General features: G+C 55.2%; 1 protein-coding gene across 1 annotated transcript in view; it reads left to right on the forward strand.

Moving 5' to 3' along the window:
* The window catches only part of LOC102385801 (zinc finger homeobox protein 3), a gene marked incomplete at its 3' end in the record, with an annotated part of 20,204 nt that extends 5,282 nt beyond the window's left edge, over window positions 1–14,922 (forward strand). The window contains exons 2-3 of the mRNA XM_006035109.3: window positions 7,649–10,413; window positions 14,426–14,922. Coding sequence (XP_006035171.1) covers window positions 7,695–10,413; window positions 14,426–14,922 — 3,216 coding nt within the window. The remainder of the gene's footprint in view (window positions 1–7,648; window positions 10,414–14,425) is intronic.
* Between the last annotated feature and the right edge of the window lie 6,408 nt (window positions 14,923–21,330).

Consider the following 21,330-nt stretch of genomic DNA (forward strand, 5'->3'; position numbering starts at 1 on the left):
CCGCTGCAGAGCAATGCCGGTTCGACTCGGCGGGACGAGCAGAGGTTGCTAATGGCACCCTGGGTTTAAGGGAGCCGGGAGGGCCGTTTGCCCGCTTGGAATGACGGCCTGGCACGGGGAAGTGTGCAGGGAAACTTTCAGAGCCGCCCAGGGCAGGAAGGAAGCATCCCTGATTAGGTTTTGCTCTTGCTCTTTGCATTGTCAGTAAAGCCAAACACCAGCGTGCCCGTAAATTTGGGCGAGCAGCCGCGTGGGTCCGGCTTGGCACGGGGCAGGGGCACGACCTGCCGGCCAGCGCTTAAGAGGCACGTTGGCCACTTGGCTGTGCTCGCTCGTCCTTTTGTCACTTAAGGGCAGCGGGAAGAGTGTCTTGTCTTGTCCGATCCTTGGGGTGCTTTGGGGAAGGGACTGTCGTGTGAAACGAGTTTCCCTCCTCTCGGTGAGTAAACGAGATCCCTGGTTCATTTCCTCGTTTGGAAGCGCTTAGTACGAGTGCTAGAGAGCCAACGCAAGGAGATGGTGGAAACCCCTTTGGCACACGTATGCCCCTTGTATGCTTCACAAGGAGCTGTACATTTTGGTCTCTAAGCACCGTTTTTATCCCCATTTTCCAAGGCACGTTGCGGATTCCTCCGTTTTCACTTGAACGGTGAGAATACCTCCCTGCCAGCCTCTCCAGCCTGTTGTACGAGGAGCGAGGACCTGGATTGTCCCTCCTCTAGTACGTAAGAAAGACAGCACCCGGTGAAGCCAGGAATTGAGAGTAGAGGTTGAATGAGGTTGTGTAGCCTGAACCGGGTTTCGGCCGGTTCTGGGAGTTCAACGCGAGTGCCTCCTGGGCTGGACACCGACCTTCCCTTGTTTGTTTGAATAAAATCTGCCACAGGAATGTCACGGTGACGGCCCGCTCGCGCATCCTTGTTTCACCTTTCCTCCACCTGTCCTGTGCATTGAGGCAGGGGTCCTGCAAATAAAAATCAGCCCGTTCCTGGAATTGGAGCGAAACGTGCATTTGCACAAGAGGACAGTATTTAAGCTGCATGGGCCAGACTTGTAAAGGAAGAGTGCTTGGCCTTGCAGCCTAACTAACCAGGTCTGGACATCTTTCTGTGCATAATTTTTTCCTTTCAAGCAGCACAGCACAGGAAAAGTGAAAACAAATGCTGTTCTGCGCACGTATAACCCAGCCTCAGTAGGGCAGAGAGCCCCAAGTTTCGGCTCGGGTGCAGCTTTGCCCCCTGGTTACAAGACTGAACTTGCAGCAGGTGAAGGCCGTTGTCCCGACACGGACTGGATTGATGGGGCTGGAGCTGGGATTCTGGAGGAGTCTGGCTCAGCTCTCGTCCCTTCCCCTCTTTCCTTTCCAACAAGTTATCTGGCAGGTCCCAGTTGTCACCAGTCCAGCATCTGTTTGGTCAGCGCAGGCCGGGACAGGAATATGCTTCCAGTGGTGCGTGCAGGCTGCCAGCCGCACCGGCACGCGTGCGCAGGGGACAGAAGGGACTTCGAATCGTCCGCATCTCGGCGACATACGTCCCACGTCTTGTCACACAGTGGGAGGTACTGCTCGGATCCGAGGACTTTTGCTGGGCAGATTGCACCCAGCCGATGAAAGATGCTGGCTCTCCCCAAAATGTCGCAAGGTCTTTCACGCTGGAACGTGCCCTCTCCTGGCAAAGGACGTGGTCTGCTGCCTGCCTCCCCCGGGCTCCACGAGTCTCCCGCTGCCGTAGGCGGCTGTGTGGTGTCTGGGAAAACGCTTCGTTCTTCGCATCTCTGTTTCCCGCCACCTGCTCTTCACGTCCTGTCGTGGCGTGCGCTGCTGTCCCCTTAGCGTACGTGGGAATCGGGGATTAGAGGCCAGCACAAGCGTGGCTGGGTTTTGGGAGCCCCACAGCAGTGCTAGGAGACTGTGTGGAAGGCTCCCGGGCTCAGGGGCGCCCACACTTGCACGTCTACGATTTTGGGGGCATAGTAGATGGCCCTCCCTCCCCCCTGCCTGTTCGCAGCAAGAGCGATGCGGCGAGCGCTGCCTTGGAAGAGTCTCCCTCAATACTGTCACCGTGTCCCTTTCCCTGTGTGCAGATCCCCTGTGAAACCTCGGCTTCGTGCACCCTTGCCTCCTCCCCGTGCTGGTGCCGGTGCCGGGATGCTCGGAGCGCCTTGGTACAGCTCCAGGGTTGCCCTACTTTCAGAGCACGGCACTTTGGGTCCAGCTGACAGGTGTGTTAAGGCTGGATGCTAATTCAGGGCACTCTTGCAGTACACATTTGCTCTATTGATTTATAGAGTGCTTCTTGGCCTAACAGCGAGGTGCATATTTACAAAGTTAAAGCCGGGCTTACATAACTTCCCACAATGGGGAGCACTCAAGAGCTGTTGCTGCCCATCGGCACGTTTGCCGCGAGCCGTGTTTTTCTGCAGCACCGAGGCACGAAGCGGGCGTCGGAAGCTGGCCAGACGGAGCGACCGGGGCCCTGGGCTGGCTGGTGTGCCCCGTGGAGGTGGGGCGCTGTCCTCCCCAGGACACGCTGCCCCGGGCACTGGGGTGGGGGCAGCACGTCTGGGCGCCTGCCAGGGGCACGGCCGCAGTATGTGCCGCTGTCTCTTGCTCGGCCCTCGCTCCCCCTTTCCCTGGTGCCGCGCAGGTCATTAGCGGAGGAACAGTTTCTCACTGTCTCCTTCTCCTTTTGTTTTCCTCCCTCCTCATTGCTTTGAGTCTTGGTTTACTGCCAAACAGCCTCTTGTGAAAGGGCCGCCTAATTAACCCTGTGCTAATTAACAATTTAAAATTTACACAGCACGGCTGTTCGTATCTAATTCTCAGGAAGCCTGGGCAACAGCAGGACCCCGCTTCTCCCCCCACTCCCCTCGCTGGTGCAGGCTCGGCCCTTGAGGGGCGCGGGAGCGCTGGTCCGGCCCCGAGCCGAGCGCCGAGCTCGTCCTGGGAACCCGGAGGTGGCCAACTTTGTGCGGGGAGCCAGGGCTTGGGTGCCGGGGACCTTCAGCGGATGCTGGGGTTGACTCTGTGTATTTTGGCTGCAAAAGAGGGAGCTGGGCTTAGTGGGGTCTCGAGGAACGTCGTCGGGATGTTTCGTTGTAAAGTCTCGCTCACGTGCCTCCCACCTGAATGCAGCTTAGCCCCAAGCAGAGCGCTGTTCGGGGGGTGAAGATACCACCTCGTCCTTCCTCAGTTCCCAGGGTCTGGGATTGGGCAAGCCTGGGGAAAAGGGGCCCGGAGACCGAGGTAAAGGGACGGATGCAGGGGGCGGAAAGGCGTTTCGAGCGAAAGCGGAGCTGGGGCGGCAGAAGTCCGAAGGCCGGTCGAGGCGGTGGAGAAGAGGCCGGCGGAGCGATGGAAGGAGAGCTCTTCCCTCCGGCTCGCTGCAGCGTGTGTGCACGGGGAGGCTTTGGGTTCGCACACTGTTCTCTCTATGACTGAAGTTCATTGATTTTACGGGAAACCATGTTTACAGACAGTGCTGATCGACCTGACGAGTTGACTTCTGCCTCCTTTAAGTAAGAACTACCTTTTCTTATTGACTGGCTGATAAACAGAGAGAAAGGAGGGAGAGATGGGAAGAGGATGGGGAAGTGCTGGATGCAGAAAGGATCAGCCTGTCCTCAAGTACGTTCTGCCCCTGCGCTGAGCCGGTCGCAGGATGTTAAACTTCGTGGGGCCAGGGGTGGAAGAAGAGGCGAGACGCTGGCGTCGCACTGATGATACAGCAGTCCCCATTACTGCCGGGTTTGCTTGAACCGGAGCATTTGGCTCCTCGCACTGAGGGGCCGGTGTCGGCAGTCTGTGCGCACGCGGAAGTGGACCTTCCTGTTCTCCTGCCTCGGCCCCGCCGGGCAGAGTTGCTCGTGTCCTGCAGGTGAGCAAGGAAACCCGGCAGCTGAGGACCGAAATCTGTCCCGGGGCCGCTGGAAGCGGTGCTGGCACGCGAACGTTTGCTTGCCAGAGATGGCTTCTGAGTTTCAGGACGTGGAAGAAGAAAGCAGAGTTCTTGAAAGCAGCGTTTCCTTAGCTGCTTAACTTGTTGAGTAGGGGAAGAGTTGTTAGAGCAAGAGAGAGGCAGAAAAGCCCACCAATTAATTGGTAAACGCTTGCAGGTTTCTCTGGCCTGGCCTGGCTTGGAGAGGAGATTGGCTTTCCTGTCAATAAACAAGTCCCCAGTGCAGCATCAAAGCCGCAGTCCTTTATCAATCGCGGCCTCCTCTTCCCGCATGTTCCTGTAACTTACCAAGCATTTATGACATTGATTTTACAATCAGGCTGTTAACCCTCCCGCCCCATCGGCTCTGCTAGCCCTCTTGGCCCAACTGTCAATCAGGCGTCCTTCCCCGCTCAGGTGCGGTCCCAGCGCCAGCGCCACGTCGGCTGGCCGCCGCGCAGCGGGTCGCAGTGCGTCTTGGGAGCCTGTTGCACTCTCCAGTCCGGGCTGGCCCTCTTGTTTTGGTTTTGTGTAAATGAATAATATCGCATAAATGAGACCCATCACGTAGTCATGCTTCAGAGGTTACAAAGAGAGCCAGTTTCTTGCACACCGTCGTTTTTATGTGCAAGGAGTTGATTCCCATGTGAGTAGAGACGGCTAGCTTTCTGGGAGGAAGGTGCAACTCTCTTCTGCTGCGTTTTCCGGCCTAGATGCGCGTTCCCAGAAGAGAGCTGCTTTCTCAAGAAAACGGGCAGTCGCTGCCTGAAGGGGATGCAGGGGTTGGTTTGGGTTTCTATTAGTTTGTCTTGATTTTTTGTGTGCAGACAACTTGGGCTCCCACTGGTTTGGCTGGGAGCCTCATCCATTTTCAATCCATGCGGCAGAAGTAATGTGAACAAAAGCAGCGGGCCAGGTGTTCGGGGCTGACTAAGCACCTCGCGCGGAGCCAACAGGAACCAGTCTGGGAGAAGGGCCAGCAGGCCCAAATGTTACCGGGCTGAGTCTGGTAGGTGCAGGTCGTTCTAGTCGCAGCGTTAAAACTCTGCTTCCCAGGGCGAGGAGCTATCTGCCGGTGGCAGGTGCCTTTCCAAGTTTCTACTTCAGGATAATTTAATTTTCGAGCCTTGGTTAAGGTTGGAGCCAGGAGCGTGAAGTCGGGCGGCTCCGCGGTCTCTGCTTTTGTTCCGGATTGTCCCAGGGTGCGGCGCGGTGCGGCACGGCGCAGACGGACCAGATACCTGCAGGGCAGAGCGGCTCGTGGTCGTCGACACCGATGTCGCTCAGACCCGGGCGGTGCGCAGATGAGTACTCCGTTCAGTTGCAGACTCGAGTCTTTGCAAGGCCATGGCCGCGTGGTTGTTTGTGCATCACGGCTACTAGGTCCGTAACTCAGGCTAGAAGGTGTCAGGTGAATTTTAAAACTCTGATTATAACACTTAGCATTTAAATAGCACTTTTAATCATCAAAGCCCTGATTAGTTAGTGTCGAAAGAGACCGTCACATGGTAGCAGGCGGCTAATTAGAGTGCTGGTCAAAGCAAGAGGGCTGCAGAAAAGGCAGCTGCAATGCTGGCTTGTATTTCAGCAAGGATTGTGTCTATAGATCAGTGAAGCTGAACTCCTCTGGACGGCCAGTTTGACCAGACCAGGTTTGTGTTCAGTTTGGAGTAGAGAAATATTGACTAGTTAGAGGAGGAACATCAGAGGCCAAGGATCTGTGACCATTGAAAACAATTACGTGGATATAAATGTGTTACTTGGGTTGACACAATGAGACTTAATTAGGAGCAATGGTATAGTACTAAGAAATGAAAAAAAATGGCACTGACCACCAGCAAGAACTCCTGACAAGGATGCATTTGAGCAAGGACTTCGAGACGGTCTCCCGAAGCGGTGGACATGGCAGTACTCTAGCTGACGACTAGGCTGGACTAGGCTGCAGAAAAAGCACTGTCGGGACAAATCCTGCAATGGTAGAAGCATGTCCTAGGTGACTTTTGGGTTTTTGAGCTCTGATTTCTGTGGTTTTTGGCAACGAGATGATGATAAAGAGACCACTGTATTTCCACTGGTGTAGTACCCACGCTCTGCAGAGAGGAAAGGCGTATCTCCCCGGGCGGAGGGGAGGGGAAGGCCGTCTGTCTGTCTCTCTTATTTTTGGCTATCTGTATCATTCAGCGAACTCCCAGTACTTTGCAATCCATTATTAGGGGTGCGTGGCGGTTATAGTGTGGTAGTCCTACAGAGCCTAGTCGTGGCTGGTCCCTTTGTGCCTGTAAGTACCGTAAGGTGCCCCAAAGAGCTGCCTGCCGAAGTAGAGCACGAGAAAGCGTGCAACGCAGCAAACCGGGAGCAGGAGGAAACAGCGAGACGGTTGTTCTTGGGGAACTAACCGGTGATCACCGCTCGCGGTGTGGGTAGCTCCCGCCAGGGTGTTCTGTAGACATTGCGCCTCTGGTGGGTCTCGGGGAGGGAGCGGGGCAATGCACTGGTCGTGGTAGGGTGCTGAGGGAGAAGCATGAAGGGGCTTGCTGGAAAGGGACATTTCTCAAAGGGAAATCCTGCCTGGCGGTCTTGACTCAGGTAGGGCGTTGATGGTTGTGTTCCTCTGCAAGACGCGCAGGACCAAAACAGTCCATGAAGGACCTTAAATATCGTGACCAAATAGCTCATGTTTGTTAAGGGAGGGGGGGAAATCTGGGGAGGGATGCAGGGGGCACGGGGAAGATATGGCTCGTGGTAGGAAGGTGACTTCAGTGTTCGAGTGACCAGGCTGGCATAGTCTACCGAAAGGGAGCAGCTGTGATAGCAGAGTTATGGGGCGCTGAGGACCTGGAAGAGTTTGGGCTTTCTAGGTAGCAGGAAGACCAGGTCTCAGTGTTACCAAGAAGGCGCAGGAAGCTTTATACATCCTGGATGTATCCTGCGGGTCTGGAGGGAGGGCAGAGTCGAACGCAGCCGGGACTAAGGGAGAGCGGCCGGGGGCAGTCGTGAGCACAGCTTCGGCCGTGTTGAACTGGAGTTGCCAGCTAAACATGCAGAGAAGGTACAGGGGAGGCAGTGGTTTGTCTGCACGGAAGGAGACTTATCCCAGCCAGCAAGGTGCATTTGCGTCCTTGGCTTAGCGGTGATGCAGCCCTGTTTCTGTGTGACGGGATGCTGGCGGGCGGAGGGAGCCGGAAGCAGGGTCCCAGGGGCTCCCTGCTAAAATCTGCCGCGGAGCTGGCTCAAGGCGTCTCTCCAAAGGCTCGTCCGGCTTGAAATTCTTATGTTAATATTTTTTAAAGGCTCTCGGCTGTTTGGGGTGAGACGCCGCGGCTACCGTCTTCAGCAGGGTCTTGCACGCATGCCACCGTGCTCCTCTCCAGTCTCTCCAGGAGTCTCTTGCTTTTCGGACTTCTGTAGCGAGTGGCAAAACGAGGGGCCTGGCCCCCTCCTCCCTCGTGACCAACGGGTTGCACGCTCCCTTGACCAGGCGTGCTCGGTGGTTTCGCTGGCTTCGTTCTTCGGCCTCACCCTCGCTGCTTTAAGTCAGCCCCACGCTCCAGGAGCTCGTTAGCGAGCCGCTCGCTATCGTGCAGCCCCCGGGCCGTGGCGGGGCCGCAGGCTCTGCGCGGTGTGATGACTGTCTGTGCGGGCTGTGCCTTCTCGCTGACTTACTCGCCTTTCTGATTCTGTCTTTCTCCCCCCTTCTGTTTGCCTTTCAGGTCCACGCCGTACTGGGTGCAATGAAAGCTCCATGCAGGCCTTACCATGGAAGGCTGTGACTCGCCTGTCATCTCTGGGAAGGACAATGGGTGCAGCATCCCTCAGCACCAGCAATGGACTGAACTTAACAGCACCCACCTCCCTGACAAACCCAGTACTATGGAGCAGTCCGCAACGGAAAACCGCGGGCCCCTGGACAGCCTGAGGGTCCCCTTTAACGAGCGCATCCCAGACAGCACCAACTCGGCTGGCCCCAATACGGAGTCCACGAGCAAAGAGGTCAGCTGCAACGAATGCTCAGCCTCCTTCGCCAGTTTACAGACCTACATGGAGCACCATTGCCCCAGTGCCCGCCCCCCGCCTCCGCTGAAGGAGGAGAGTGGGAGCGACACCAGTGAGGAGGGGGACGAGGAGAGCGATGTGGAGAACCTGGCTGGTGAAATCGTCTACCAGCCAGACGGCTCGGCATACATTGTCGAAAGCGTCAGCCAGTTGATCCAAAGCGGGGGAGCCTGTAGCAGTGGCAATGGCAACAGCAGTGGGGCTCTCCCTTCGCTCTTTATGAACTCTCTACCCAGTGCGGGGGGCAAGCAAGGGGACCCCTCCTCTGCTGCCCCCGTCTACCCACAGATCATTAATACTTTCCACATAGCCTCATCCTTCGGGAAATGGTTTGAGGGCTCAGACCAGTCCTTCCCGAATACCTCAGCCCTGACGGGCATCAGCCCCGTCCTGCACAGCTTCCGCGTTTTCGATGTGCGACACAAAAGCAACAAGGATTACCTGAACAGCGACGGTTCTGCCAAAAGTTCCTGTGTATCCAAAGATGTTCCCAACAATGTGGACCTGTCCAAATTTGATGGCTTTGTGCTCTATGGGAAGAGGAAGCCCATCCTGATGTGTTTCTTGTGCAAGCTGTCCTTTGGGTATGTCCGCTCGTTTGTGACCCATGCAGTGCATGACCATCGAATGACTCTAAGTGAGGAGGAGCGGAAAATTCTTAGCAATAAGAACATCTCCGCTATCATCCAAGGGATAGGCAAAGACAAGGAGCCCCTTGTAAGTTTTCTGGAACCAAAAAACAAAACCTTTCAACACCCTTTAGTTTCCACAGCTAACCTCATAGGCCCTGGACACAGTTTTTACGGTAAATTCAGTGGCATTCGAATGGAAGGTGAAGAGGCTCTCCAGGCCGGGACTGCCGGTGGAGCAGAGCAGCCACAGTCAGGCATCTTGGCGCCTGGTGCCCTCTTGAACCTTGGTGGGCTGACCAGCTCGGCTCTGAAGACCCCAATTACCTCAGTCCCCCTGGGCCCGCTGGCTTCCAGTCCTACCAAATCCTCAGAGGGAAAGGACCCTGGGGTAGCAGAGAGTGAGAAGCAAGAAATGGGTGACCAGGATAGCCTCTCGGAAAAGGCAGAGCCAGCTGAGGAGGTGGAGGACGACGAAGAGGAGGATGTGGAGGAGGAGGAGGAGGAGGAGGAAGAGGAGGAAGAGGAAGACGATGATGAGGGTTGCAAAGGACTGTTTCCGAGCGAGTTGGAGGACGAACTGGAGGACAGGCCCCATGAAGAATCTGGGGCTGTGGCAGGTAGCAGCAGCAAAAAGGACCTTGCTCTCTCAAACCAAAGCATTTCTAACTCTCCCTTAATGCCTAATGTGCTCCAGACCCTGTCCCGGGGCACAGCTTCTACTAGTTCTAATTCTGCTTCTTCCTTTGTCTTTGATGGTGCAAGCAGGAGGAATCATTTAAGCTTTAACAGTGAGGGTGGTGGAGCCAGTGTGGCAGAGGGCGGCAGGAGGTTGGACTTTATCGATGAAAGTGCCAATAAAGACAATGCCACAGCACCAGAACCAAATGAGAGTGCAGAGGGCGACGACGGGAGCTACATCTCCCATCACCAGCATGCTGGCCCCCTCTGCGAGCTTGGGGGTGGGGAGTGCCCCTCGGGGAGCGGTGTGGAGTGCCCCAAGTGTGACACTGTCCTGGGCTCCTCACGATCGCTAGGCGGCCATATGACCATGATGCATTCTCGCAACTCATGTAAAACGCTGAAGTGTCCCAAGTGCAATTGGCACTACAAGTACCAGCAGACACTTGAAGCGCACATGAAGGAGAAGCACCCCGAGCCCGGTGGCTCGTGTGTCTACTGCAAAAGTGGGCAGCCACACCCACGGTTGGCACGGGGCGAGAGCTACACTTGTGGTTACAAGCCTTTCCGTTGCGAGGTCTGTAACTACTCCACTACTACCAAAGGCAACCTCAGTATTCATATGCAGTCCGACAAGCATCTCAACAACATGCAAAACCTGCAGAACGGAGGGGGGGAGCAAGTCTTCAGCCACAGTGCTGGGGCGGCGGCAGCGGCTGCGGCGGCGGCTGCGGCTGCGGCAGCAAACATTGGTAGCACCTGTGGGGCCCCCTCCCCCACCAAACCAAAAACCAAACCCACCTGGCGGTGTGAGGTATGCGACTACGAGACCAATGTAGCTAGGAACCTTCGCATTCACATGACCAGTGAGAAACACATGCACAACATGATGCTGCTTCAGCAGAACATGTCCCAAATCCAACACAACCGGCACCTGGGCCTCGGCAGCCTGCCCTCGCCGGCTGAGGCTGAGCTTTACCAGTACTACCTGGCACAAAACATGAATCTGCCCAACCTGAAGATGGAAAGCACTTCCTCTGATGCACAGTTCATGATGGGCGGATTCCAGCTCGATCCGACCAACCCTATGGCAACTATGGCTCCATCTCTAGGTGAGGCTCAACTGTTTGCTAATGTGATGTCTGTGTGTGTGGGGAGGAGTTTCCTGTGCTGGCAAGCCCGGCGGGTGGAGGTCGGCTTTCCCCAGTCCCACCGGTCATTCGTGCATACTGCGGTAGGGCCCCATCCCTGCTGGACTCATTTTCTCATCTTTAGATATGTCAGAGCATCCTTTTGTGTTTCTCTCAGTTTTTTTTTGTTTTTCCTGTGCGTTTTGGAGACCTCTGGCTGGAGTGAAACTGGGAGGGATGCTGCGGGTAGTCCCTGCCAGCACACGTGACGTGTTCTTCGACACCCCCAGCAAGGAGGCCTCTGTGACGCCTTCCACCCACGTGGTCTTCGTTTGGAGAGGGAGGCGCTCGTTGGTGTTTTCTTTTCCATATTGGTGGGTTTGGGGAGAGTGCGGCACTTGCCAGCCAGACTCTGCTAACGAGGGTGTTTGTTAGGTTACTTAATCGCAGGGAAGCTGAGTTGCACAGAGGTGTTGCCCCGATTGGCTGGTGCGGGTAGACGAGATGGAGGAGCGCCAAGGATGTTTGTAAAGCGCACTTTGTGTTGGTGGAGACCGTTCCACTGGATGCTGGTTGGAGGTGCGAGACGCTCGGACTTGGCTGGTTGGGCAAAGAAGGATTGGCCAGACTACTTGTGCGTGGGAAGAGGAGAGAATCTGTCTTTTTGAAGGGGTTTGTCGTCCGTGCAGGATGTTCATTGAATGGATATTTTCCCCTTGCACCCAAGTTCCTGGCCTGAAAATGGGACGTTAATTTGTATTTGTGCGCAGCACCGGTTGGTGCAGCGAGACTGTGTAAAGTCGTAGTCTCTAACCTGGGGAACTTAACCTGAGAGTGAAGTTAATATCGGGGGTGGGGGGTCAGCCCCTAGACCGCTAGAGCGGCACATCAGGAGACAGGAGTGGCAGCCACCTCTTCCCCGCGGGCACTTACCCATTCGCCCGTGCATCCCTACAGATCTGTGCTGCCCAGAGCCAGTCCAGACGAAACGAGGCCGCGTGGCAGAGCCCACCGCAGCTGGGGCAAGTGCAAGGGAGTTCCCAGCCGGCCCGGCGCTTCCTTTCCACCCGTTACACTAAAGCACTCCATTTCCAGAAGGAAACCATCTGCTTTAGCTACATCCCTGTGAACTAATCCTGCTCCTATGTTCTCTGCCATTTGTAACCTTTTCCATCCATTGAAATGGGATGGGTTGTCTTGGTCAGCGTCCATTATTGCTAATGCATCGTAATCCTAGCTCTTCCCCTTCCCTTCTCTTGTGCCCTATAGCAGTAGTTACTGTTGTGCAGAGGGGGCTGAGAAGCTTAAGTTTGAAGACAAAAACACCAGCAAGTTAAATAGATATGCGTATAGATATGGAGGAATGCAAGTAGTTATAAGCAAAATGCAAGCAGTTCGAGGTGAATGTAATGACAGGTTTTTTTCCATGCGCCTCTGCTGTCCTGGTTTGCCTCTCTCAGGCTGGTAGCGGGATGTTGTCTGCGAGTGTTTTTTCTCAGTGATTCCATGTTGGCGATAGAAATAATTTCTACTTGTTTGTTTTGTGCCTTGTTGCCTGTAGTGTTCCTAGCGGTAGCCAGGCTGTTGAGATTTCCTGCGAGAAACTCTGTCCCCAGCTCACCTGCCTAAAGCCAGAGGCAAGCTTTCAAGAGGAAATGGGAGTCTCTCAACTGAGGTCTCGTTCTTCAACGACTCCAACTGAATGCAGAGATCTTGAATGCATCTAAGCTTATGTGGGGAGTGATTTATGACTCAGGCACTTGATGACTACAGGTCTTGAGCCTGAATCAGGGGAGGGGGCTTTCCATGTGGATAAGCACTTGGCACAGATCCAGCTATTAGGATAAATCTTTTACTTTGGCTCTGTTGCAATTGGTTTTGCGCTGTATGGATGCATCTTGAACCTCTTACCCCTTCCCCTGCAGTCATGTGTCACCTCTTCTCTTCATTTTTGTTTGCTGAGATCTAAAAACACGGTTTTTGTTTTGCAATCTAAGCAGACGAGGAGGTTTGCCTTTTTCAAGCCTTTTTCAGCAGGTCTGGCTCCGAGTGGAAGAGTCGCGGTTTGTTCAGCGGGCTCCATTTCCATCCAGTTGACTCCCGGTTGGGAGCAGACTGATTCAAAGCAGTAATTGAAGTTACATGTCAGAGAAATCTTTCTGGTGGGGTGGGAAGTGATGGAAAAACCGATGAAGCCCATTGTAGGGTGCTACAAGTGAGCAGGCCAGTAAGTGCCCTGGGGCATCGCTCTGTGCCCTGGCGGAGATGGAGGAGACGAACCAGCGCAGCGGTTGGGATTGTGAGTAGCAGGTGGAGGAAGGGCTCCTGTTCTGGGTGAGCTCTGGCATGTGGGAAGGAGTCGTGTGCGTGGGGGCTAGTCCCTCACTACCCTTTTCTCCTGCGCTTTCTGGCAGTGGTTTTCAACCTGTGGTCCATGGAGGCCCTTATGTCTAAGGGACCCGCAAAAGATGACAGTTATCAATCAAAAGTAGGTGAATACCCACACTTACCATTCGGAGGGGTGTGCACTTTCATTCAAAGTTTGCTCTGGGTCCACAAATGAAAAAAGGTTGGAAAGCACTGGTTTATGGGCACGGTTTTATACTCCAGGAACCTGGGCCTTGCATCCAGAACGTACCAAATACTCCAGTTCCCTTCCCTTCCCTGAACAATAACAGTTATTATTGAATTGCACTTTGCAGGGAAGAGGTAATAGCACGTGTCATACAAGATGGGCGTTGAAGGCTGGAGAGCTTCAACCAAAACCACCCAGAAACACGTGCTCTAGAAAGAGCGCGTGCTGGCTTCTGGATTTCGCAGTCTCCGCAAGCCGGCTCTTCAGATGTAGCCGACTTCCACTGGTGGCTGTGCCTCCGTAAACCACTGATTGCATGGAAAGAAAAATAAGGAATAGCAGCTCCTCTTTTTTTTTAATGAGCCAGTGTCTGGGAGGCTGCTCGGATCTAAAACGCCCCCTGGGCAAGCAGGGACACAGAGTCAGGGTTAAGTACCGAAGGAGAGAGATCGTCCCACGGCAGCTGAGACGTCAGGGGAGGAAGGAAGAGTGCAGTCCCTCAGGAGAGGCTCGTGGTTGGGTTCTGTGTTTAGCCATGAGATCCAGGTAATGGAGAGCAAGCCTCCCCTCTGTCCACATCCTTAGGCCTTTCTAATGACATAAATAAGAGCTTGCTGTATTAATTTGCTGTAAGTGAATGGAGGTCAGCTCTTGGTTTAGCTGGGTCAATGATGATTTGAAGAGCAGGGATATGACAGTGAGAGAGGGAGCATGCTTCTTACGGGCTCTCCCCGACACACGTACTCGTGCACTTCCCTGATCATTAGCCATCATTCTTTCCCGGGCATGCAGTCTCTCCTCGGCCAGCCTCCCCTCTGAGGCTCTCGGCCATTTTGCATCGTTTAGCTCTGACGGGTGCCGAGGTCAGATATGAAGGAGCCTTGCATTTGGGAAGCAGCTGCTTCCTGCTCCTGCCAGTTGCTTCCTCCTGACATTGCAGCACCTTGAGGCCCGACATGCAGCACCTGTAGCACTCGTACTTGGCACCGGGGCGCGAGAGTCTCTTGCTCGGTGGGGCCTAGCTTTGGAGGTAGCAGGAGGTGACTTAATGGGATCTCTCTCCTGCTTTCTTGCCACTGTGAGCAAGTCGGAGAGCCTGGTGGAGTGTTTCACTGCAGAGACCCGACTCGGTAAGGAGTCAGATTTTTCTGGTCTCTTTGACTAGCAAGGGGCAGCGTGGCGAGCGCGGGGCTGGGCAGCAAGGGCCGCTCGGCTCTGCAAATCCGAGGGCTGGCACTTTGTTCCTTGAACCGGGCGGAGGCTTGGGCGGGGGAAAGGAGGACTGAGGTACGTTGCTTTGGGCGCAGGGCCTGACGGGTTGTGGTACAGGGCACGCGGCGGGAGGGAACGGTCTGGGTTGATCCTCTCAGTGGGTTCAGCATGAGCTTTTCTGACTCTCTTCCCCTCTCCTTTGTGCAGTGGGCGGAGAGATCCCCCTGGACATGCGGCTGGGGGGCGGGCAGCTGGTGTCCGAGGAGCTGATGAACCTGGGCGAGAGCTTCACGCAAACGAACGACCCTTCCCTGAAGCTCTTCCAGTGTGCCGTGTGCAACAAGTTCACGACCGACAACCTGGACATGCTGGGGCTGCACATGAACGTGGAGCGCAGCCTCCCCGAGGAGGAGTGGAAGGCGGTGATGGGGGACTCGTACCAGTGCAAGCTGTGCCGCTACAACACGCAGCTCAAGGCAAACTTCCAGCTCCACTGTAAGACGGACAAGCATGTGCAGAAATACCAGCTGGTAGCACACATCAAGGAGGGTGGCAAGGCCAACGAGTGGAGGCTGAAGTGTGTGGCCATTGGGAACCCTGTACATCTGAAGTGCAATGCCTGCGACTACTACACTAACAGTCTGGAGAAGCTGCGTCTTCATACGGTTAACTCCAGGCATGAGGCGAGCCTGAAGCTCTACAAGGTAAGGGATGGCTTCTCTAACTTTTCCTTGTGGGGAAGCATCTAAGACACTGTTTTGAGCCAGAGTGGAGAGGGAGCTTAAATCCTGGAGGGGATTTGGCCTTAGTCTCTTGCAAGTGGGCTCCAGCCAGATGGTATCATTCATCTCCTCAGCTTGCATTTTGCTAGCGATTCCCTCGAGCTCTTGACTCCTTAGGCCAGGCTTTTCAGAAGTGACTAGCAATTCGGAATATCCATTTGGAGGTGCCTTAAGCGGGTCGGGTTTTTCAGGAGGTGCTGAGCCTCCGTCATCTGAAGACCCGGTGCGGTAAGACGTGTTGCGGTGACCATCCACAAAGCGGTGTCACTGCTGAGTATCTTGGTCCAAAGCACTGTTCTCCATTCCCGGTCCGGGACGGGACGCGCCGGGTGGGGTTTTCTCCCTCCGAGGCTGCGCCCGCAGAGCTTGGAGACCCCTGCATGGTCGTGCTGGCATGGAGAAGGCATGTGGGCAAGCTCCCGTTTCTTTTGCCCTGTTTGGATGGGGCTGGTGGTTTGTAATTTAAACTGCTGATTTGAGCCTACATGTGAAAGAGGGCAAAACGGAGGGAAAACCAATTCTGCCTGGATATGCACGGTGTTGACAGGAGGCGCTCTGCCCATCTTGGCCATCCGTTCACCAAGCGTGCTAAGAATTGGCCCCCAGCTGCCATCTATCTCGGTTTGTCTTCCCCCTGCTTGTCTCCAATTTTCTGTCCTCCCCGGAAGCACCTTCTCGTGCCCTGCCTTGCTGCTGCTCCCCCGTGGCCCCCCTCTCCGACCCCTGCGGGCTGTAACCCAAGAGGAGCGCCGGATACAGTAAATAGTCCTTTCACTCGCGCTGCAGAATTGCTCCAGACGTTTCTATTGATTTTCACTGGACTTAAAGCTTCACCTTTTTCTCTAATCATCCCATAATGGCTTTAGTATGAACAGTCAGGTACAAAATGCCATAAATCTAAGCAGGCTCACTTCACATACCTTCCACTCACACATGCCCTGTCTTTCTCGCGGTCTTCTCATTTTGCTCAATTTTTGTATTATCTTTTTTCTCCCTTCCTTCCCTGATATCTAAAGAGCTATTCAATATTTTTATAGACTTCAAGCACTCTCGTTTTGTATCCTGTATCTTCTTTTCTTCCTCTTGCTCTTGCTCGCTTTGTTTTTCTGTTTGAGCACTATTTTCTTACGTCAGGCGAGTTCAGACCTCGCATAGCCCCCGCCACGCTGAGGAGGGAAGCATGCCTGGTGGAAATGCGTGCCGTTTTTCAGGAGATGGACCGCTGCAAGGGTGTCCAGGAGGCAAGGGGAAGCGGTGGGATGACAGGGCCTGCTGGAGTCCTGGCTAACTCTGCCCTGACTCCCTGGGAAGTGCCGCCGGGCTCCTGCGAGCTCTGCTGCCAACACGACTAAATCCTCTCCTAGCTCTTTGCTTCCATATGTCCTCTTTCAGGAAAGTTGAAAGAAGAAATGCATGAGAATGAGTTTAGGCTGGAAGTGGGGGCAAGATGGAGCCCCAGGGGCTGGGTGAAGGTATCTGGGAGGCGGTTCTGTTTTCAGGAGTCAAGCATCAGCACGTCTAAACTTTAATAGTCTCTTTAGACATCTTTATTGGTTCTGAACAAGAAAAGGTATTTATTTAGTTTTTAGATGTATATCCCCCCCCCACCCCGATGTCTCAAGGGAGTTGCCACACTTAAAAACATTCTTAGTTCAGATTTTCTGGTTTCGCTGTGCTCTTTGGGGGGCAAGTAGTGAAGACGACAGCTGTGTGCCCCGCATCCCAGGAAGAGGAAAGCTGCGGAGAGAGGAGGCGGCAGGAGCTGCTCCAGAAGTTGGTTCAGGAACCGCCGTCCCCGGGGCAGGGAAGGGGAGCTCGTTCCGACGGGCGCGTGGTGGATTCACTGGAAGCCCCAGATGCCCCTTAAAATGATCACAATGTTATTTGCCTCCGAGGTAAAAGTTCCCGTAAAACCCCAAGCAGAGGCAGAAACTGCTTTGGTTTCAAATACTTACTGTTGGCATCCGCCGGTCTGCCGGGGCAGGTGTGTGACCAGTACTGGTGTTGCACACCCACGGGGTTTGCAGTAGTGGGATGGACCCGACTGCCCTGAGATGCCCCCGCCCCACTCCACTGTGAGCTCTGATTTGTGTTGCTGCCCCGTAGTAACTGCTGGGCTGTCCAAGGAGCTCCTCGGGGAGGCTCCAAGGCCCAGCCTCGCGCGCGCTACCCCAGCGCTGGGTTTCATGGGCGAAGGTGGCTGCGGATGGACCCGTCCACTGAGGTCTTGTTCTGGCCCTCCTCTGCCTCGAGTGGTTTGGATGCCATGGGTCCTTGACAACTGAAGCATTTGAAAGGAGTAGGAGTGGGGGTAGTTCATGGACCAGTTTCTCTTCTCTCAGACCTTGGTGTGGTCTGCAGTAAATTGAGATTGATTGGATGTTATTTTTCCTCTTGCTAATGTAATCCATTAGCCTGGCACATGCATAATCAGTTTAGAGCACAGTTAACTGGATGTAATCGAGTTCTTCCCTGTCTGCTGGAGAAAATCCTCTCCAGATGCTGCCTGGGTGAGAGCACGCACTAGGCTTATCACACACACAATCCTCCTTACTCTGCCATTTTCCTTTTAAATCGCATGTTATTGGCTGCTTGGCTTGCCCAAGAGCCACTTCCTGCTCTGCCACTTGCTGCCGAAAATACAATCCCAAGACTTCGTTAGCCCGCAGCGCGATGGGCCTCCGAGTCCTCCCCGGGAAGAGCATCCAGTGCCACTGGGGGACGATGAAGCGAGAGAAGCGAGTTGGAGCTTCGCCCCCAGCGTCTGGTGCGTTGCGTTCGCTTCTCCCCGCAAAGCGCCGGTGACGTGGGGAAGGGCTCCGAGACCGGTGTTTCCATCGGCGCTTCTCGCGAACATCGAGAAACTGGGAAGGTCTGATGAGCTTTCCCGAACCATGAAGCCCAGACTGGTGCTGAAATCCCAGGGGCAGCCTGGGCCAAGAGGAGGCAGAGAAATGCCCCCGCTGTTTCACCACTGGTCTCCTTTCCTTTGCCCCAGGGTGTTTTCTGTCGCTCAAACCCAGAACGTGCCCACGCTCACGTTTGTTTTGGTTTAAATATTTGAGAAGGAGCAAAGAAAATGTGCTGGAAAGAAACCTTTCTTCTCTAGTCGAAGCGCAAGGTCTAATGGGTAAGGCAGGGGCTGGGAGTCGAGATACAGGCTCCATCTGGCTTTGCTGCTGACTTGCTGGATAACCATCTCGGTGAATGCTGGAACTCCTTTTTCTGAAGTGCGGGGAGATTTTTGGATGAAAAGTGCAAAGTGTTTCTGAGATAACCGGTGTCAGCAGCAGAGCGAGAAACCTGAGTGTGCACAGATAGCAACTTTTCCTCCAAATTTAGTTCAGACTCACCAGGAGCGAGGCCCTTCTGGTGAAATGTTGTGGGGGGGATCTGCGTGGTCAGTGCTTTGGGCACAGACAGGGCCCTTTGCTGGCAATTCAGCACGTGGGGACCAAAGACTGTTAGGGCTCCCGCTTCTTGTGCTGGTCCTGCACCCCTTGTACTCGCCTCAGGGGCTCGTGTCCAGTGAAAAGGAGTGGGAAGGGGACGGGACTGCGATCAAACTGCCTCTGCATCTGGGGGGGGAGCTGCGGTCCCCTTCCCCTGCACCGTCTCCTGCTCTGCTTCCTCTCCCCAGCCCTGAGCTGCATGCCTGCTCTGCTGCCTTTCCTGCGTTCCCTGCCTGATCTGCTGCTCCGCTTTCTGCTCCCTGCCCCATCTATCCCTGTGCTCCCTGCTCTCTCCCCGCTCTGCCGTGTGCCACGGGCACGGAGGCTGCCAGGGCCGGCTGTGCGTCTGCGCTGCAGATTGGCCAGCCCTGCTAGAGACGTGCAAGCGCTCCGCTGACGCAGCCAGGGTGAGCTTGCGAGCAGGCGTCTAAGCGCAGCCGCTGTGGAGGGAGCGAGCGAGCGAGCGGGGCGCTCAGTCAGTGTCAGGGCACGGTGCCATATGACAGCTGCTTGCCTATTAAAGCCTGTCGTCTTGGTCGGCAGTTTTTGCCCAGACGGCTCGGCGGAGGCCTGGTCCGACTGCGCAGCATGCGATCCCGTGGGGGTCGGGTCCATTACGCTGGCAGAACGGATGCGTGGGTACTTTCACTAGGAGAGAGGCTGGGACAAAGCAGTTATCCGCAGGGAAAGGGTCAGTGGGGGGAAGATTTTGAAAGAAATTGGTCCCCTTGAGCAGGAGCCGAGGCTGACCGCATCCCAAGGCAGGTGTCAAAGCAAGTCTCCTATCGGAGCACCAGGAGCCCGGTTCAGGGGCTGCCAGAGGAGCGCGCCGCCTGGCGTGTTTGCCGAAGGGCACAAGCGCGTCCCGGGTCTTCGCAGCTGGTAACTCGCCCCTCAGCAAGGGGGGAAGCAGGAGGGGACCGAAGATGACCCCCTGCCTGGAAGCAGTTGCACATAGAGGGTCTTCGTTATGCGATGGGGGAACCGGTTCAATCGGCGCCTGCGGCACTGACCGCCAGACTCCCTTTCCTTTCCTTCGAGCTATTGTGTAGCTGCCGGGTGCCACGCTGGAGACCTGCCGGCTGGAGGCGGACGCGGCGCTGCTGTCGGAGTGGCAGAGCGCTGGGGAAGCTAGGAGCCTGTTGCAGAGCTTGTTGCTAATTAGCTGATCTTTAATTGCTGCTGTTTATTCAAAGGAGGAACTGGTCTAAACCAATTGTCATGGTCTTGTTTTCTGTAGGGACCGCAGCATGGCTGCGCCTCTCCTGGATGCTCCGTGGGAGGTTTCTGTCTTCTGGTTTGCTTTGTTGCCTTTGGAGGCTTTCTCCTCGTGCTGTTTTCTCTCTTAGCCGGTCAGTTTGTGTCGCCGAAAGAGAGAAAACTGAACATTGGGTACGACGCTGCGGGAGAATTGGGTACAGGGGCAGGCGGCGCTCCCAAGAGACGAGTGCTCAGACACCGGGCTGGGCGTCAGAAAGGTCCTTGGAGAGGAGACCGGGGACGTCCTTGCGCTGCTTCCCCTTCCTCGGGGGCCGGCCTGCTTTCGCCTGCCGGTGGTGCGCGGTCGGTGCTGTTGCTAAGAGCGGCCTGTCCTGCGTTATCGCCAGCCAGCTCTTTCTGTCGAATTCTTTGGCAGCAGAGCGATTCCACATGCTTTGCAAATGAGTAGTCATGGCAAGCCCCACTTGAAGGGCAGCTATTTCTCTAAGCCTTACGCAACAGTTTGGGATGAGAAGATGGGGAGAATCAGTCGAAGAACTGCAGAGCTGCTCAGGAGGGAGAAAGGAAATCCTCAGCTTGGAAGTGGCCCAAATGGCTGAAGTCTGAGCCTCTGCTCTTGCAGAAGGTGACGCCGGGCTGTAGTGACTGAGCGGCGCCCTCCCGCAGCGCGGCCCAGCCCGGCCCGGCCCGGCCCGGTGCGCGCTCACATCAGCTTGGCTCGCAGCTTCAGTCCTGGCTCAGAAAAGATTCCTGCTTTCTAAATCACCAGCAGTGACTTCTTGCTGCCCCTTGCTTGTCTTTAGAGGCCTCTCATTCAAGTAGTGACTGCTCATCCAAAATTTCTTGGCCTTAAGATCAGTGCTTTTATTCCCAGTAGAGCGCAGGCTGCAGAAGAGAGAATTTGTCTGCTTATGGAAATGCAGGCACTGTCCATTCCCCTTACAAATCAGTGTCACCGAACCGAGCGTGACACCGTTTGCTTCGCTCCGTGCAAGAAGCAACTCTCATCCAGTGCTGGTTTGTTGGCGGTAGTCTTTACCCTGGGGCTCAAAGTCTCTGAATGGTGCTGTGCTTCCCCACACAGGGGGTCTTGTGGCCAAGTTTGGTTCACGTAAAAGCTTTTTTTTAAAAGGAAAGAAACTTAGAAAATTAACATTTATGAGAGGGAAAAAATTGAACTTTTTTTCTTGCCTTTGGGCCAAAGTTATGAAAGACTGGAGAGAAGAGGAAAGTGAAGCCCCCGGAGCTGGCACTGGCCCCGCTGTCTGGAGGGGCGGGGGAAGAACCGCCGGCGGAAGAGGTGGGATTTGGGGAGACCCAGCCTTAGGTGGTGCGAGCTTACTGACTGCTTTGCTTGAGCCCTGGGGCCCAGGTCTGGCCCCAGGCTGTGTAGAGCTGCCCCAGGAAGGCCTGTCACCCCTGGGTGATGGGGCTGGATGGCAAGTGGGAACAGGCTGGGATCTTTTCCCCTAAACTTTCTTCCATCTCCATCTTGTTTGGGGTTCTTGGAACATGGAGCTGGCCACGTAGCATCCATCCATCCTGCCCAGGAGAGGCCAGCTACATCCGCCTTGATTTACTCTGTGCTTGGCTGTTTGATAGTTGCAGCCTTCTCGGTCATGCTGCGCTGCATCCAAAGCACCCTGGATCCGGCTCC

This window comes from Alligator sinensis, unplaced genomic scaffold (assembly GCF_000455745.1).
Source record: "Alligator sinensis unplaced genomic scaffold, ASM45574v1 scaffold1914_1, whole genome shotgun sequence".
NCBI lineage: Eukaryota > Metazoa > Chordata > Crocodylia > Alligatoridae > Alligator > Alligator sinensis.